Raw genomic sequence first — 19154 nt, 5'->3', positions numbered from 1 at the left:
TCTGACCGGCTGCTGTGTTACTTAAGTGAGTTAAATGATCAAACTGGAACAGGCTGCCCGTTCCTAAAGGCTTCACTCCCTGTATATTTATATTGATCGGCTTATAGACCTGACCTGCAGTGACGAGGTCAACACTTAAGGTTTTGTCCAATTTATAACATCAATAATGAATCGGACTATTTCCATTCGAATTCAATGGTGTACATTTTACCAGTCCCTCTCCCCGCAAGCGCCTCCTCTCGCCCGCTAGAGGGTGCTGTGTCCCCCCATCCTCCTCCGCCGCTTGAGGGGGCGCTAGAGCCCGGTTTCCACCCGACGCCATCTTGGAGCCCCCGAACCTGGTAACAACAACCGGCAGTCGGACGCGCATCAATATGGGATTAAAATACAAGCAATAAAAACCCACATCTGCTCTCCGGCCGTCTCCCGCTGTGCGTGAACCGGTACCGAAGCGGCAGGAGGCGAGGGCAGGGCGGACAGTATCGCCCCACACTGACGGAGGCCGGAGACTCGCAACGACACACCGCCTCTCCCTCCCGGGCTGCGCCGCCTGGGCTCCGAGCTGGGTGGATCACGGAGGAACATGCGAAAGCGCTCAGTTACAGTCACAGTCACCGCCCCGCTGGAAGAGAAGCAGTTTTATTGAACATCTAATTTATTTCCAGTCAGAGTGAGAAGAGGGAGGAGGAGGAGGAGGAGGAGAAGGATACATAAATCAATCCATCAAATACAAATATAGGTGTATATATATAAATATCCAGCAGCCAGAAGCATGTCATCTAATTGCACCAGCGCGGCGGCGGTGAGCGCAAGTAAAACCAAGACGAAAAAGAAACACTTTATAGGCCAAAAAGTGAAATTGTTCCGAGCCAGCGAGCCCATCCTCAGCGTCCTGATGTGGGGAGTGAACCACACGGTAAACACGCTGCGCTGCGCCTTCTGTCGCCGGTGGGACTGGGGGGCAGGGCAGGGGCAGGGGGTATTACCCAGGCCTGAGACCCGAGCGGTGCCATGCAGGACTGGGGCTCAGAGGCAGAGATAGGGGCAAAGGGGTATTACTAAGGGTTGACACCCGAACAGTGCTGTGCAGGACTGGGGGTGATGGAGGGGGGGAAGGGGGTTATGTGTTGCATGAGACGAAAGGGTGTGTGCGCTTGTTTTCCAAAATATACACATATATATTAATATTCCTATATATGCATCTGTTAGGCAGCTACCAAGCTAGCTCGCTGCCGATGCTGTTGCATACCCTGCCTAGGCTTTGCCGATTTTAATTCACTAGGGCTACAGGGGTACTTTTAATGTGGTTAAGCGCATTATTAACGGGAGAAAACGGGGGGGTGCGGCTGGTCAGTGCGTGCGTGTCCTTTATTATTCATGGTTTTGTTTTGCTAGTTGGAGGCGGGGTGGATGATGGTATATACAGTAACCGGAATCTCGGCAGCTGTCTGTACGCCGCACCGTGGGGGTGGGACTGATAGTATGAGACCGGCCACACTGTGATCCCTACCCGGGGTGTGTGTGTGTCTACTGTGCCGTCACTGCGCGGTTTCGGTGTGCAAGAGCGACCCGCAGGTGTGCGTGAAATGGGTCGAGTGAGGCAGAGCTACAGTGAACCGTGCGTGGGGATGCCGTGTGGCACTGATGGATTTGAAGTGTAGTGTGTTGTGGCGCTGATGTCATTTGCTGGACGTGCATCCTGACGCAGTGTGTGTTTTTAATTCAATAAATGGTAGTCAGAGCGACAGACCCGTGTGTGTGTATATGTGCAGATGTGGACTGTTTGTGTCTTAGTGTGTGTATGAGAGACAGAGAGAGAGGATTGTAACACTCCGTCTGTACTGGTGTCCTCTCTTGCAGCCTCACTGTGTCCTGCATTTGGTGAACAAAGCAGATTTGCAGTAGTGTGCTTGGCAGATGCCATGTGCTCTTGTTGGCTTGTCCCTGGGTCTGTGGTTTGTGCACCCCCTTTAAGTGCAGTGGGGGCCATGTGGTGTCAGGTCTGCGAGGGGGCAGCTGCAGGTTTTACCAGTACAGGGTTGTGGGTTCTACAGTGTTTGTGTACACTCTCAAAGTGTGTTGTCTGTATCCGTGTGCTGTGTCTCTCTGTGTGCTGGGGATCTTCGCTGTTTGTCTCACTGTGCTGTCTCTCTCTGTTATGTGTAGCTGTGCTGTGTGCGTCAGTATGCTGGGGATCTGTGCCGTGTCTCCCTGTTACTGTCTCTGAGGGCAGGCCGCTCTCCGCCAGAGCTGCTTGTTTGCATGCAGCGGCAGGGTGCTTTGCATGGATTCCTTGGTTTGCATTAACAGTCTGTGGTCAGGTGTTGGCACAGTGCAGTGCTGCAAAGCCAGGGACAGGGCCCGTTGTAAGTGTGATGTGGGCAGTGTGGGAGTGCTGGTTTGTGCCAGTGAGGATCCAGGCCTGGTGTTCTGGATGCAGTCTCTGTGTGCCCTGTGTGTGCACTCTGCCCAGCTCTGTGTGGCCCGGCCGTACTGTCGCCAGTCTAGACACGACTGCTCTGCATTATTTATCAGCTGCTGTTCTCCAGATCCCCCCCCCAACCCAGCTCCCCACACATGTACACACTTTCTCCCTGCTCGTGTCTCTCTCTCTCTCTCTCTCTCTCTCTCTCTCTCTCTCTCTCTCTCACTCTCTCTGTCCTGTAGTGTTGGTGTATATTTAGTAACCCAGCATGGGTGCGTTTCAGAGCACAGGAGGAGTGAACAACACTTACATAAGCCGTCAGCGCATCTAAAAACAGCAGAACCGACTCAGACGGGCAGCTGATTGTGCCTGTCAGCCCTGGCCCCGCCCACGCGGCCCTGCCCCCTGTCACCGCTGCCGTGGTGATGCTCATTTATCTTCTCTTGTATCCCTGGAGATCAGTGCTAGCGGGGGTGGGGGCACGAAACAGACAAACAAGACAACTAGGGAGGCACTGGTCTGGTCCTGCGTGCTGTAGAGTTGTGTTTGTGTTGTGTTGTCATGTTATGTTGCAGTTCACACTCCCTTACTGTGTTTGCTGGTTCCGCACCGAGCACACCTGACGAGGCCCTGCCGGCTGGGTGCCGTGGGTGTGGCCTCGTGGCCTTGCTGCTGCGGCCCTGCAGCTGAGCTCTGCCCTTGTGTTGCAGATCAATGAGCTGAGCAACGTGCCCGTGCCCGTCATGCTGATGCCCGATGACTTCAAGGCCTACAGCAAGATCAAAGTGGACAACCACCTGTTCAACAAGTAGGTGCAGCGGCAGCAGCTCCCCCCCGCCACCCCCCCATGGCCCTGCGGACACCAGCCACTGACTCGCGCTGATGCTTACGGGTTGTGTTGTGGTCAGTGCAGTGTAGGGTAGTGATGTAGTACAGTGCAGTGCAGTGTAGTGTAGTGTAGTGCTGTGTTTGTAGTATAGTGTAGTGTAATATAGTGCTGTGCAGTGCTGTTTTACGGTGCAGTGTAGTATAGTGCTGTGTTTGCAGTATTGTGTAGTATAGTATAGTGTAGTGTAATATAGTGCTGTGCAGTGCTGTTTTACGGTGCAGTGTAGTATAGTGCTGTGTTTGAAGTGCAGTTTAGTGCTATGTTGTGGTGTAATGCTGTGTTTCTTTGCCGTGCAGTGTAATGTAGTATAGTGCTGTGCAGTGCAGTGACGTGTATGTGTGTCTCTGCTGCAGGGAGAACCTGCCCAGCCGCTTTAAGTTCAAGGAGTACTGCCCCATGGTGTTCCGCAACCTACGCGAGAGATTCTCCATCGATGACCAGGACTACCAGGTGAGAGCAGGTGTCTGTATCAGGTGTTGTAGTTTGCTGTGTGTTGGTTCTGTTTCTCTCTACTGTCCTCTGCTGTCCTGTCCTCTGCTCATTGAAGCGGTCTCCACTCTGTTGTGGTTCACAGCGAGCTCTGTCCAGGCTGCAGCTCCACAGAGCCGCCCTGCCCTGCTCTGTGCTGCCCGGCCCCGGGAGCCAGGTCAGTGGGCGGGCTGAGGGGGCAGTTTGGCTCATTTCCCCAAGATTGATGGAGAGAAGCCTGTGATTTTTACACCCCCCTCCCTTTTGAAGCTACTGCATGTCAGCCGTGCCTTTTATTTACTTACAGACTGTGCCCTCTCTTACTCTGTAACTCAACTCTTAACTCTCTCTCTGTTGATCTATTTAAAAAAATGAATAGCCTGTGTGTGAATCTATAGCTTGTTTGTGCAAATCTCTGCTGGCCCTGTGCTCTGCTGTCAGAGTGGCCCTCTGGCTGCTGTGCTGTGATTGACCATCCTAGTTGTCAGCTGCTCACCTGTGTCTCTCTCTCACCCTTTCTCTCTTCCTCTCTCCAAATACCCTCCTCTCCCACCCCTTCCCCTTGCTCCCTCTGGGCAGAACTCACTGACACGCAGTGCCCCGCTAAACAGCGACTCTCAGGGCCGCTTTGGCACGCGTTTCCTCACCACGTACGACCGGCGCTTTATCATCAAGACCGTGTCGAGCGAGGACATCGCCGAGATGCACAACATCCTCAAGAAATACCACCAGGTCAGGCTGCTGGGCTGGGCCTCAGCTTTGTTCTGCTGCCACCCACACATCTACCTCATAAATGTCTACATATCTGTGTGTGTGTGTGTGTGTCCCTCCTGCCTGAGGTAAAAAGTCATTACAGACCAATAACCAGAATCCATCCTTTCCTCTCACCACTTGTCTGTCTCTCAAATTCAAATAATTTGGGCAGATTGTTTATAGTGCAGGAGGAAGTGTGTCTCTGTCTGCAATCTCTTGTCTCGCAGTGACACAGCACCGCTCCTCTCTGGGCAGCTGGGTCTGCCTGTGTCGGCCCGTCTCTATGGCCAGGCTGTGGGCACTGAACCTATACTTGGTCAGGATCCGTCTCTGCTTCGTATCTCTGACAGTGAAGAGAGACTCTGCCAGGGTGTATTCTGCTTAGGGCCTGATAGCAATCCAGTTTAATTGGGATTTAGTTTAATTTTCCCAATGTTCCAGATAGGAGGTTTTGGTTATCTTTATAATTTGGCTGACTCTGATTGGGGACAGGTAAGCAGTGTTGACCTGAAGCTGGTCTCTGTTCGCAGTATTAGCGGGGGTCAGTATGGTGAGCTTCATGGCCAGCTGGCTCAGGGACTCCTTTCAGGGCTGAGCTCTTGGGTTTGGAGGGCCTTGTACTGCAGTGAGTCTGACTCACTTTTCTTTGCATACATCCAACATTTGAGTGCTCTTTTCTTGATGTTGATAAGAGCTGGGTAACGGCCTAATTCTGCCCTGCAGGCATGGTTTTCTGAATATATTGGTTTTATAATATCATAAACTTTACCCCCTATACCACTTTGAAGAATGATGTAATAATCCTTCATGCCAAGTGGAATCGATGAAATAGGCAAAGATTTTGCCTTTACTTTTTTGGTGGACGTGTTTGTGTATGAGGGCGTTTAGGTTGAAAATATGATCTGTAGTGTGATGATTTGGTAGATAGCCAGTCTGACTCTTACTCAGGACACTGCTCTGTTAGGAAGGCCAGTATCCGGGCGTTAATGATACTGCAGAACACCTTCCCCAGGTTACTGCTCACACAGATGCCCCGGTAGTTGTTGGGGTCACATTTGTCTACACTCTTATAAATTTGGGGATATAATTGTGTTATTCTGAGCCTTGTACATGGTGAGGAGAATAGCCATGGTGTAGTGGTAAATTAATTTGTAAGTTGTTGTGACCAGTCCTGACCAGACCAGACCAACTCAACATTTCTGAAACTAAAGAAAATGCTCTTAGATTTCCATAGGAGGCTTTCATCCCTTGCGTCAACTCTCATTAAAGGTCTTCTAGTAGAAGTTGTGCAACAGTACAAATACTTAGGGACCTTCCTTGACATTTTGAGGTTAATATTGACTTTGTTTGTAAGAAGGGTAACCAAAGGCTGTGTCACAAGATTACCGGTGTCTCTTTCCACAATCTTTCATATTTGTATCAGGCAAGGGTCACTCAGAAGGCACAGGCTATTTTATCAGACCACCAGAACCCTCTCCATTGAGAGTTTCATCTGCTCCCATCAGTGCACAGGTTTAGCTTTCCTTGGTGTGGAACTAATAGGTTCAGGAAATAATTAGTCCCTTCAGCTATTGAGTTTATTAACAAACTTGGCTGAGTTACACGTATTGTGTATCCTTGGTTACCTGTATCAATCAGTTGTGGATTATGGCACCCTTTCTATCTAATTGCATTTATATTAATGATTTATGATGGTCATGCTAATGGTGATTAATGGTGAATGGTGATTATCTGTTATTTATTTATTGATTATTGTATTGTCTAGGAATGTTGTTATGTAGGGTGTTTTAAAGTTTTTAACGTTTTTTATTGCTAACTGTCTGCAAAACAAATTGTAATTTAAAATTAAAATGTTTTGGATTGGATTGGATTTGAATTGGATAAGCCCCTGGTTCCAGACTTCAGGGAAGTAACCAGTACTGAGGACCATGTTGAACAATTTAAGCATTGCCTCTTGCAGTTGTGGGCTGCTGTGTTTGAGCATCTCAGTACTGATGCTGTCAGGGCCACAGGCTTTTCTGGCTTTAAGTGCCTGGAGCTTTCTAGTTAATTCCTGTAGGGTGATTGGAGCATCAATTGTGTACTTTCAGTTTTTCCCTAGTTTCAATTTGGTCGTGTCAGATCATTTTGTTGGATATGTTTATTAAGGTTTTCAAAATTATTTTTCCATTTTGGATTGTCAATTGTTGTTTTGTTGAATTTAAATTGTTCCACATTCCTCAGAACTGACGTTGGTTGACAGATTTCTCTGTCTGAGAGTGTTTTGTTAGTGTGTTTGTAGTGTTTTAGGGTCTCTCAGTACCGCTGTTGTAAGTCTGTGTCTTGTGGTTGATTGGTGTTTTTGATTGAATAGTTGCCTTCAATTTGTTCAAATTGATTTACAATCATCATCAAACCATGTCTGTGTGAGTTTTGTTTCTGGTTTATCGTATACATATATATATTTGTTTAGATTTGCCATTGTATGTAGTTGTGTTTTGAAATATTTTACTGATATCATTAACGGCCAGATTTAGTCCTGTCACACCAAGTATTAACTGATTGCTTTGTTAAATTCCTCTGTGCTGTTAGGAGCCCATCTGTATGTTTGATTAAGGATGTACAGCTTACTGGGCTGTTACTGTGTGTTGCTGGCCAGACCTCCTCTTTTCAGGAACACCGTGACTTGGTGGTGGTCTGACGGGGTGGGGGCGGGGGGTTGTTTCCTGATGATGAATGTGTTTATGGAGGAGGGGTCCATGTCAGTGATGGCGTGGACAACTACAATAATCCCAAGAGCTAAGCAATACGTGAACCTCCCTAAAGAGTCCCCTTTGATACTGCCATTGAAGATGTCCCAAGGCTTGACAGAGATGCACTACCATGACTATGTCCTTTTTAATTTTGAGCCATTTGTGTGTTGGACCCTGTTTAACTGGATTTGTCTCCAACCCCTCTCCTCTCTGTTTCTCTCTCTCTGCTGCCCTCAGTTTATAGTGGAGTGTCATGGCAGCACACTGCTGCCTCAGTTCCTGGGGATGTACCGCCTCACGGTGGATGGTGTGGAGACATACATGGTTGTCACAAGGAACGTCTTCAGCCACCGGCTCGGCGTGCACCGCAAATACGACCTGAAGGTGGGCCAGGCTCGACTGACTGGGCTGTAGTATACTGGCTAATATAGACTAGACTGGACTTAGCTGGCGAGGCAGAACAGGACTACTCTGTAGTATATTAAATGATTATGGGCTGGACTAGTCTGTACAATATTAGATGATATGGGCTGGACTGGTCTGCTGCTTGGGCTGTAGTCAGCAGGCAGCCATGTTTCAGCTCCTGGCTGTAGGCTCTGACCTCACCAGGGCTGCTCTTTCTCTGCAGGGATCCACCGTGTCCAGAGAAGCCAGCGATAAGGAGAAGGTGAGCTGTTAGAGGTGTGGTGTTTGTGAGGTGTGGTTATGAGGTTTGGTGTTTGTGAGGTATGGTTGTGTGTTGTGGTGAGGTGTGGTGTCGTGAGTGGTTTTGAACTGTGGTAGTTGGCAGTGCCGGGGGCTGCTTGACTAACCCCCTCCCGCCCGCCCCTCACAGGCGAAGGATCTGCCCACTCTCAAAGACAATGACTTCCTGAATGACGGACTGAAGCTGCAGATCGGTGATGACAACAAGAAGATCTTCCTGGAGAAATTGAAGCGGGATGTGGAGGTACTGCAGGGGTCCGGGGGGCACTGGGGGCTACGGCTAGGGAGGAGACTGGGGCTGCGGAATTGTAACCCTGGACTCTTTCTTTCTCCTCTCTCTCTCTCTCTCTCTCTCTCTCTCTCTCTCTCTCTCTCTCTCCTCTTCCCTTTCTCAACACTCTGCAGTTCCTTGCCACTCTGAAGATCATGGACTACAGTCTGCTGGTGGGGATCCACGACGTGGAGCGCGCCGAGCAGGAGGAGATGGAGGTGGAGGAGCGGGGGGGGGAGGAGGAGGAGTTCGAGGACGGTCTCGGGGGGGCCATGTGCACCGGCTCCTTCGGCACCCCCCCTGACAGCCCAGGGAACCCCCTCAATTTCCCCGGCTTCTTCGGCCCCGGGGAGTTCGACCCCTCTGTCGATGTCTACGCAATCAAGAGTCACGAGAGTAAGAAACCCCACGCACATACACACGGGCAGACACGCACAGACACATGTGCGCAGAAATGCATAGACACGCACACGCCTGTCTGACCGCGCGCTCTCCTGCTCTCCTCAGCTGCCCCCAAGAAGGTGGTGTATTTCATGGCCATCATCGACATCCTGACACACTACGACGCCAAGAAGAAAGCTGCTCACGCTGCCAAGACTGTCAAACATGGGGTGAGTGGGCCGACACACTGATTGCTGCACTTGTGTAACAATTCTATAACGAGAAAACATCATCTGAATTAAAGAAGTAAAGTTCTCCATCTGTTTCTCATGCTTTCGTTCTTTCCTTATGGACTAATTTCCATCTGTATTGCTTTTGCCCTGACAGGCAGGAGCGGAGATTTCGACGGTCAACCCAGAGCAGTACTCAAAGCGGTTCTTCGAGTTCATGTCCAACATCCTGTCGTAGTACCACCCCTTCCACATCCCCATTTCCACCGCCCCCCCCGCCCGGCATCCCCCCTCCCTCCCGCCTCCACCACTCGCCCATCTCCTCCCATTCACCCCCGACCCCCGTCTCCTGCACATTGTGAAGATGCATGAGACCGAGAGACTATGGAGCATCGGAAGAGAGACGCGCAAGAGAGGAGGAGAGAAGTGAGAGGGAGAGATGGAGGGACCGTGCAGTGGAGTGTGTTACAGCGCTGGGACTCTGCAGGGTGTCTTGAATGACCGCAGCTGGAGAGAGGCCTGGGGGGGGGGGTGCAGTGGGAAGAGGGGGCGCCCCTCTCCGCCTGCTCTCATGTCACCATTGAACTCTGACCCCTTTGCCTTGGAGTGTCTGTCTCCACCTCTGCAGTAAGAGTCTGCGTTCCTTACTTTTTTGTTTGTTTGTTTTTATTATCATTATTTTTCCCCTCTGGTGTTTTCTTTCGCTCCTTGGATGTTTTCCTTCCTCGCTCCCACACACACACAACCGCACCCGCACTCTCACACTCACGCACACTCTCACGCTCACACACACACATCCGCTCGAGGTCTCTCCGCATGCTCCCTCCAGGGCCCTGCGAGTGACAGGGGCGGGACCGATTCACCGGCAGAGCATCAGGCAGAACCACTTGCCGCAGCCAGAGTCCAGATGGAACACGGAAAGGAAGGAAGAGAATCTAAACCTATATGAATGAGAGATTGACAGCCAGATGCATGAGTGCTGTTAACAGTGTAACACTGCTCTCCTGGGCCTCCCCCAGCTCCACTACTAAGCACTATTCTCAGATCCCTCTGTTTAGCTACTTTTTTTTTGTTTTCATTTTCTTTTATTTTCCTCTTGAGTTTTTCTGTTTTGTTCCCAATCATTGTTTCAGATGTTAAGTTGCCATGTTTTTAAAAGTAAAAAGAAAAAGGAAAAAAAAACATCCTCAACTTTTATCAATAAAATAGTCAAGGAAACAAGAAAGGAAGCAAATCTCAGATGAAAGAAACATTTTATTACCACGAGAATCAATGTTTTATATATTGTTTACATAAAAAATGTAGCATTTTTTTTGTGTTTGTATTCAGTATTGTTTTGTTACCAGCAAACATTAGAAGGGTAAGTTACTTGAAATTGATTTGTTGCATATTAAAGGGAGTTTTATCTTTTTTTTGTTTTTTTACTTTTAATTTGGAGGTTTTGGCTGGAGTCCTTGATGTGTGTGTTTGAGAGAGAGAGAGAGAGAGAGAGAGACAGACAGACACACAGTCCAGTCCAGCCCAGCCCTGGTCCTGGAGAGAGATGGAGGCCTTCATGTACTGTCTCTCTCAGTCAGGATTGAGGTGATCTTTAGCCAGAGGAGGGGGCTCTGGATAACCTGCAGCACTGAGCCCAGCAGCTTGGAGACCTCTGTGGTGGGACGGGCTCCAGCGCTTTCACATCAGTCTGCCCGCAGGCCAGGGGTAGTTCTTGAAAGAGACGGTCATCAGTGGCTGATCGAGGCACCTGCTTGGCTTCGCTACACCCTGAATAGACCTGTCTGCCAAGCAAACATGACACTGAGGAAGCATGATACAGCAGGCCCACAGAAGGAAAAAAATATATATGTACAGTGCTGTGAAAAAGTATTGGGCCTCTGTCTGACGATCTGCATTTTTCACATTGAATTTGTTCAGATCTTGTGGGTTGTAGTGTAGTATAGAGCAGTGGTTCTCAACCCTGTTCCTGGAGGACCCCTTACCCTGCTGGTTTTGGTTCCAGCTGAGCTCTCAATTACTAAATCAGACCCTTAATTGAACTAATAATTTCCTAAATCAGTCATTTAATTATTTTAAACAGTTAAGTAAATCATTTTATAAAGAACTTATTAAAGAACCAACTCTTATTACACAATTTAAAAGGTCAAATCCTAGCAGATTGTTCCTTCAATTAAGTAATCGAGAACTCGGTTGGAACAAAAATGAACAGGGTAGCGGCTCCTCCGGGACCACAGTTGGGAACACTGTAGTTGGGTGCTGCTTTCACTGGCTTGGTGTGCAAGGTAATCAAACATGCAAACATCAGGCAAGCACTGAAGGGGTAATAAGGTTCAGCTGTTTTGAGTCAAGGATCAGGTCTGATTTGGACCAGCCCTGCCCAATATACACCGATCAGCCATAACATTATGACCACCTGCCTAATATTGTGTAGGTCCCCCTTTTGCCACCAAAACAGCCCTGACCCTTCGAGGCATGGACTCCACTAGACCTCTGAAGGTGTGCTGTGGTATCTGGCACCAAGACGTTAGCAGCAGATCCTTTAAGTCCTGTAAGTTGTGAGGCGGGGCCTTCATGGATCGGACTTGTTTGTCCAGCACATCCCTCAGATGCTCGATTGGATTGAGATCTGGGGAATTTGGAGGCCAAGTCAACACCTTGAACTCGTGATTCATCAGACCAGGCCACCTTCTTCCATTGCTCTGTGGTCCAGTTCTGATGCTCACGCAGCCCCATACACAACAACCTGCGATGCACTGTGTGTTCTGACACCTTTCTATCAGCACCAGCATTAACTTTTTCAGCAATTTGAGCTACAGTAGCTCGTCTGTTGGATCGGACCACACGGGCCAGCCTTCGCTCCCCATGTGCATCAATGAGCCTAGGCCGCCCATGACCCTGTTGCTGGTTCACCGCTTTTCCTTCCTTGGACCACTTTTGATAGGTACTGACCTCTGCAGACCGGGAACACCCCACAAGAGCTGCAGTTTTGGAGATGCTCTGACCCAGTCATCTAGACATCACAATTTGGCCCTTGTCAAAGTCGCTCAGATCCTTACGCTTGCCCATTTTTCCTTCTTGTAACACATCAACTTTGAGGACAAAATGTTCACTTGCTGCCTAATATATCCCACCCACTGACACGTGCCATGATATCGAGATTATCAGTGTTATTCACTTCACTTGTCAGTGGTCATAAAGTTATGGCTGATCGCAGTAAAACTAAAAATGCAGATGTGAAAAAAAAAAAAATACTGATATGTTGAGCAAAGAATGGCTGGAGTTTTAGTTCCTTTCTGCTTGTGAATGTTAAAAAGTTGCAAAATCAGCTGCAATGGTGTGGAAGCAGAGTGCTGCACCTGGCTGACTCACAGTGGGGGGGGATTGTACATCATTAACCTGCATAAGATCTAACCCAGCATTGAGTGAGCTCTGTACAGTGTGTAAATGTGTAACTGAGTGAGTTTGTGTATTTATGAGTGTCTGGCTGTATGTGTAGGTTTCAGACCTGGGTCAGATACGTATTTTCTGTATTTCCAATTACTTCAAATACTTTTCAAAAATCGTATTTCCTGTTTCACAATTATTCGTTGAATGTATTTGAAATATGTTTTTAAAGTATTGGCATGTAATTTGCAAATACTTCAAATATGTATTTCCACAAGTCTTTGATAGTCTGTGTTTCAATTATTTCTAATTCAGTTTATGGGTTTTTTGAAAATACAATCTCATTTTTACATCACAACAAAGACGGTCTACAGTTACCAACCCATTAAGACTCCAATTGAAAGTAAAGTAAAAATGTCTCCTACCTTCTCTTTCATGTTATGGCTACATTTGTGTTGTAGTTAAACCAGGATTATGATTAGCACTGACTATATCCATTATGTATGCAAGGTAGATATTTTTCCAGCAGTACATGAGGTAGGCTAGCTTAACTTTGAATAACAAACCTGCACAATAATAGGCCTTATAATGTTTTAATGAAAATATTAAGATATTCACATCAGTAAATCACTGCAGTAAAAACATGAGTTTCAAACAGATCATCTGACAGTGAGCAGCGGTCTGGCCTGAAGACACACCCACCCGTTCTGAAGGAGCTCCACAGCTGCAGATGCTGGAACATGTATGTATTCGTCAGCAATTTCACTGACAGTTGGATGCAGCCCAGCTGTTGATTTCCAGAACTGAAGAGGGTCAGAGGATGGTGGAAGATGAGGTGTGGAGAGGGACTCCTCAGCTTCCATGTTCATGGTTAGATCCCTAGCATCTGCATGGCTCATCCAAGTAGCCGAAAAATCTGTCCAGAGGGCCTCCAGGAGCAATCTTTTGTTGTGTTAATGTTGTGCTATGTTTATGTTGTTGTGCTGTGCAAATAAGGTTATATTTTCAACTACAACCTATTAATTCAAATGCAAATGATTGAAAATTAAGAATATCAAATACTAGTGAAAATACATAATTGAAGTATTTGCAAATGCATAACAATACTTTAAAAAAAGTATTTTCAAATAGTCAATTAGTTATTGTCAAACCAGATACAATTTGTAATCTTTGAACAACAAAATTTAAACGGTATTTGATGTACTTAAAAATACAGATATGTAATGGTATTTGACCCCGGTGTGGTAGGTATGTTTAAGAGTGTGTCTGTGTGAGTATGAATGTTTGTGAGCGTCTGGCTGTGTGTGGGAGAAAGGAAGAACCCGAGGGCTTCCGAGCTGCACCAGGGAGCCTCTGTCTCCCATTCTCCCAGAAAAGAAAAACTCTGAGTCACTTTCACAGTCAAACCCATTTCATTGACTTTTTCCTCCTCGTCCTCCTCGTCCTCCTCCTCCTCCTCCCCCCACACATGAAAAACAATACAGTGAAACAGTTTTATTTATAAAATCTAGAGCGGGCTGTAGCTGAATGAAGTGAATGTGAAGAGAGGTGGTTTAATCCATTCGGGCTTTCAGTGTCCTGGTGGTGATCTTGTCCTTCTCACTGCAAACAAAAAATACTGACTGTTACACTCGACACACACATTACACTCCTGACACACTACAGTTTGACACACATGAGCCGTTCTAGCAGTGACATTTGAAATGTGTTCTACAGGCATGTATCCAGAGACGGAGAAACCGACAGCAGAGTACAGCACTTACATGACATGAACTATGACACCCATCCCAGACACAGCGTCTCTGTCCACTGCATTCAGCATGGCCTGCGAGATGGTCTCAAACAGGTCCTCTGGTTCCTGAGAGAGAGAGAGAGAGAGAGAGAGAGAGAGAGAGAGAGAGGGGGGATGGGTTAATGGCAGGGTGTGTGTGTGCGGCGTCTAATGCATTGTGCAGCGTCTGCGTTGTGTGGTGCCTTACCATGTCGGGCTCCCAGAGCGACTCACACATGCCGTACATCTGCTCCGAGCACGTGCCGCTCACCACAAAGTCCTCTGTCACCATGGGGCAGCCGATCAGGTCCAGAGAGCAGATGAATGGCTCCAGAGTTTTGGGGTCCAGGCCAGCGATCACTGGCTCGATGTAGTATGGCCCAAATCTGGAGAGAGAGAGAAAGAATGAGTGATGTAGGAAGGAACGCAAGAAAGGAGAGGTGTGGTGAGAGGGGGACAGAGAGAGCATGAGGTAGGCACCAGGGAGTAAATGTGAAGTTGAGACAAGGCAGAAGCAGGCTTTTCATGCACATTGTGGCAGGACTGGTCTCTCTGGGGCAACCTCGAGCACCGAAGCCTGCGGGGAGACACCCAGCTGGGCTTTTTCTTCCGCTGGGGCTGAAGCCACAGTGAGGAGGCTGGACTGGGGGCCCAGCAGCAGGCCGCTCTGGAGAGGCTGCTCCCCCGCTGCTCCCTGAGGCGAGATTGTGTGTGTGTGTGTGTGTGTGTGCGCGCTCTCACCTGCGCTCATACAGCAGGTTTGACACCATGCTCATGAAGGTGCGAGGCTTGATCTGCCGTCCCTCCTTCAGCTCGTACAGGTTCAGACGGAACTTCAGACGCTGGGAGCTGTGGAGAGTGAAGGGGTCACACAGGGATCACAGGGCTGAGAGGGTGCCCCAGTATGTACAAGAGTGAATGCATCTGAGCGAGAGTGCCTGAGCAGAGCCGGCAGAGGGACTCACACTGTCTGCACGTCGGTGGCCAGCCCTGCCAGGCCGATGTAGAGCCGATCACCCATGGGGAAGACCTTCTGAAAGTCAGTGGTGACCATCTGCGCCTGCACCCCGAACCGCCGGTCCGCCGCGATGGCCACACAGCCTTTTCCACGCATCGCCATCACCGCTCCCCCGTTATATGACATGATCGACTGCACCACACCACAAACACAGGAAAGACAGTTCACACACAGACAACACAAATACAACACAGACACAGAGCAAATGAGACCGTTTGTTACAGTTTATAGGGAAATGCAACCAGAGGCTGGAAAATAAATGAATCGTGATTCAGGCAAACAATTGTTCAGTTATTCAGTTGAAAGTTGGCCACTTTTGTTTTTTACTGTAGCTCTCTAGGGCCAGGGCTGGACATCTCTGCTGAACTGTAGCTCTTCAGGGTTGGACACCCCTGCTGTTCTGTAGTGGAAGTGTAAGGGTCTCTAAATTGAAACTGAAACTAAGCGAGACGTTGCCTGCAAATCTGATATATCACGGTGCGCTTAGACTGAAAGATTTAAGAGTTGCGAGTTAGCCATCGGACCGGTAGAAACCACCAGCACATTATTATTATTATGTACATGATATAAATCTGCCACCCATCGCTTGGGTATCCTCCCTGCCTAATTACATTATCGTCACCAATAGCATAAACGACCCAATTTCATCCAGGACGTTATAAACACGTGTTTCCCGGTTCAGAGCGGACTGGGCTCCTGCAACACTGCGACTCTGAAGCCTTTCCGCAGACACGGAGCACCGAGCTGGGATGTCTCCATGAGACAATCAACCACTGAAACAAAACCATAACAGACACCGACTGTATCTGGGATCATTGTACATGTTACTCACCATTTTGACTAGTTTTGTAGGTTGGCCTGGGCCTTCAGGGGGAAGAAAACGTGTTTTATTTATTCCAGAAGTTATTTTATTCAGGCGTAGCAACGTTAGAGAATTTCCTCAAGTCACAGCAGCCGCTCTTCGCTCAACGTACCTTCACTGAGTCTACAGTCGCGTCGTTGCTTTCGAGGGCACTGATTGGCTAGTTTGGCGGTCTAGGGGGGTGCTAACGCCCTCCTATTGGTGAAAGAGTGCAGTGGGTGGGACCTCGTATAGTTCGGTTGAGGAGCAGCGCCTCTGTAGTTTGCAGAAATTGATCAGTCACTGCCAGCCAGCGGGGAGGATTGTGGGATAGTGGAGGAGTCAGGCGGAGAGACCGCTCCGTCGCTGGCAGCCTAATGCCGTTTAAATGAGAAGGCGGGCCGGTCAGCCGGTGTGAAGCGCTCGCAGGTGCCGTGGACAGGCGGCTCCCCGTCTCTAAACCAGTAGTGCTTTCGGCAGAGACCGAGGCAAGGTGAGCCGCTGCACTGTAAACCACACGCCGGCACCGGGGGTCCCGGGGGTCCCGGGGGAGAATGGCACTGAAACTGTCGCGCACCGGTTTCAAGTACCTCGCCATTGGATTTAGTTTATTAAACAAATACGTTTAAACGCAGTTATAAGAGCAGTAGTATAACAATTTCAGCTATTAACTATAATATATATTGTACAAAATACTAATTCAATAGGTATTTAGGCTTCATATTATTTAACGGCGCAAACGCTTCAATGACAGTATTAGAGGCCCACATGATGAGTGAAAATGGCTGAGCTGGTCACATGGTGCTGCCGCCATATTGCGTTTATTAGCACAGCCTTGTCATGCTACAAATATATTCTTCTCCAAAACCACCTGACACATGGATACACCTCCATATACATGGATGCCCCACTTGTTCTTCAGAAGTTGCTCTGCCCCACGGTTTGGCGGCCATGTTGCCCATCCATGTTTCCACTGTCAGTTACCGTGACCGTTGGCAAATCGGCGTGGGGGCCATACTGGACCTTCAGAGACATGTTCACAGCCTGTATTTCACAAACTGCTTACTCTACCCATGCAGAACCTATATGTTCTTCTCTTATGATGTACTGTAAGAAGACATCTGAACAAGAAGTCTATCGCAAGCATGGTATAGCGGCCGTATTGCGCCGGGCCTTCAATGACCGGGGATACTTTCAGTGGACGTGAGGCCCTGCGATGACAGTCGGCTTACACGACACCAGTCTGACACGCGTGTTCAGGCCAAGCCCAGCAGCCATGTTGCGTCACATGATTACATTTCCGGCTACTTTTAATACAAACACGTAAGGCCTAGAGCACGCATTGCCATTAATAACACTAGTATACAGGTATGTGAAAGTTGATGGAGGCGAGTTCATAGGAATAAACAAATGGCTGCTGTACGCAAATCAAAATGACAGCTTTTGATATGAGCCACACACAATACAGATTCCGTATGTATACCTCTGGCGCCATCATGTGGCCATTTCTTAATTTGCAGTCAGCATCTTGAATAACAAGCATGAAAACCACATATATGCTAAAATTAATTGAAACATAATTGCACCCTATATAACACAATAATGCAATCTAGAAATTATTATTATTATTATTTTTATTTCTTGGCAGACGCCCTTATCCAGGGCGACTTACAACATAACATAGAAATGGATATTAGAGTCCACTGACACAGAAAAACCCACCTTCAAACTTTAAATGTATACTATTCTCCATTTGACATTTAAATGTACACATTAAATAATACAAGAATTAAACTACAAATGCATGCTAAATTCTGAAGCCGATGTAGCATGTAAGTCGAAAAGTTACATACAACTTCTAGTTAAGTATATCTTTTTTGGGGATAAAGTTCTCAGCCCAATTAATTATGATTATGATATTCATAATAATTATTTCATTACACTCTCAAGTGTAACGGAGTGAAGTTTGGCATTGGCTTTGGTTAGAGTGACTGCATCTAAAAAAATAAAATACGCACACAACGGAAAATAAAAAACACTTTCTAAAAAACGTTATTTTTAACTTGAGCTTCTGTCTTAACTCGTTCTCTTCAAGAGAACATTTTATCTGCAATAATAACCAGCTAAAGTTAAAAATATATGTATAGTGGTGTGGTGGTAAAATATGTGGTTATGCTAAATACTATATAGTACCGGTTTCTAAGGGTGCTGTAATAAATAGTATTGTAATTAAACTGAATATGCAAAAGATGAGGCTGCATTTCTCTTACGATATTGTATAAAAATAGGACTTTTGGGGAGAGGTGCCAGCTTGTGTTTAGGTCAGACTGTGAAAATGTAAGTGCTCTTCCTGTGTTGTAGGAGAGGATAATCTCATCGTTCCAAATATATTACACACAAATGATGTATTTCTTAGCAGACGCCCTTATCCATGTAATCGCAGTAAATTCCAACAGGTACACGGGAGCAATGTCACGCAAGTAGGCTGCTCAGCAAGCACGCTGAGAAAAAGTACATACAATATGTACAACTTCTACTAATGTCAAATATCATTTACATTTTCTGTCTACGATTTTAAATTGTATTATTTACTAAAGAAGGAGTCCCGTTTCAAGCTGGATCACAGGTGCGCCGCAGCTTGTAGGCTTTCCAGTGTTGGCCGCCAGAGGGCGCAGCAGGTGGCTGAGCAGCAGAGCGGCGCTTAATGGGAGCTGTCTGTTGCCATGGCTCCTAATCAAAGGCCCGGGTTTAAATGGCAGATGTTCAATCTGTCTGCTCCTCCAAAAGAAAATATGTATTGATCTGAGACTTCCTTCCTTCCCTTCTTGGCTCGGCGGAATGTAAGAAGTGAAATCAGTTTGGCAAAAAAATAAATACACAAATACACGCATAATAAGATAACAAGAACAAAGAGAATAGGGGTATTTTCTGGTTCTTGCGAACCGGTTAATGAGATATCGGTAACAAAAGGGGACTGCCATTAAAATTAGAAACCGTGTTTTAATTACAAAGTCAATAACAATCAAGTTAATTTAATTAGACTGCAATTAACCATCTCATAAATTTTCATTGTGTTGTAAAACTGAAACAAACCATTGAGCACAGAAAACTCTAGGGCGGACTCATTGACTTATAAAACAACAAACACAGCCAAAATACTGTGCCGGTTATACTAACAACAATTGAATACTTTTAGTACAATTTTTATTATAGTTATTTTGATAAATCTCTGTGGGTTAATAGCTCGGTGTAAGACATGTACAGTAGAAGCCCATGAGTTGTGTGG

At 47.2% G+C, this 19154-nt stretch overlaps 2 protein-coding genes across 2 annotated transcripts; one reads left to right on the top strand and one right to left on the bottom strand.

Moving 5' to 3' along the window:
• Positions 1 to 310: 310 nt before the first annotated feature.
• Positions 311 to 10264, top strand: LOC136746288 (phosphatidylinositol 5-phosphate 4-kinase type-2 beta). The gene is made up of 10 exons (XM_066698903.1): positions 311 to 916; positions 3136 to 3233; positions 3668 to 3764; positions 4362 to 4514; positions 7505 to 7651; positions 7896 to 7934; positions 8103 to 8216; positions 8378 to 8639; positions 8751 to 8854; positions 9012 to 10264. Exons 1-10 carry the CDS (start codon positions 773 to 775, stop codon positions 9090 to 9092), a joined length of 1239 nt encoding a protein of 412 aa, XP_066555000.1. The 5' UTR covers positions 311 to 772; the 3' UTR covers positions 9093 to 10264.
• A 3367-nt stretch (positions 10265 to 13631) lies between these two features.
• On the bottom strand, positions 13632 to 16029 carry psmb3 (proteasome 20S subunit beta 3). Its single transcript, XM_066698901.1, has 6 exons — positions 15860 to 16029; positions 14975 to 15159; positions 14751 to 14858; positions 14218 to 14395; positions 14002 to 14096; positions 13632 to 13840 (listed from the first exon to the last, which is right to left on the bottom strand). Exons 1-6 carry the CDS (start codon positions 15860 to 15862, stop codon positions 13792 to 13794), a joined length of 618 nt encoding a protein of 205 aa, XP_066554998.1. The 5' UTR covers positions 15863 to 16029; the 3' UTR covers positions 13632 to 13791.
• Positions 16030 to 19154: the final 3125 nt, after the last annotated feature.

Source organism: Amia ocellicauda, chromosome 3, assembly GCF_036373705.1.
Source record: "Amia ocellicauda isolate fAmiCal2 chromosome 3, fAmiCal2.hap1, whole genome shotgun sequence".
Taxonomy (NCBI): Eukaryota; Metazoa; Chordata; class Actinopteri; order Amiiformes; family Amiidae; genus Amia; species Amia ocellicauda.
Note: the sequence above shows the minus strand (reverse complement) of the source record. Positions and strands in the feature narration are given on the sequence as shown.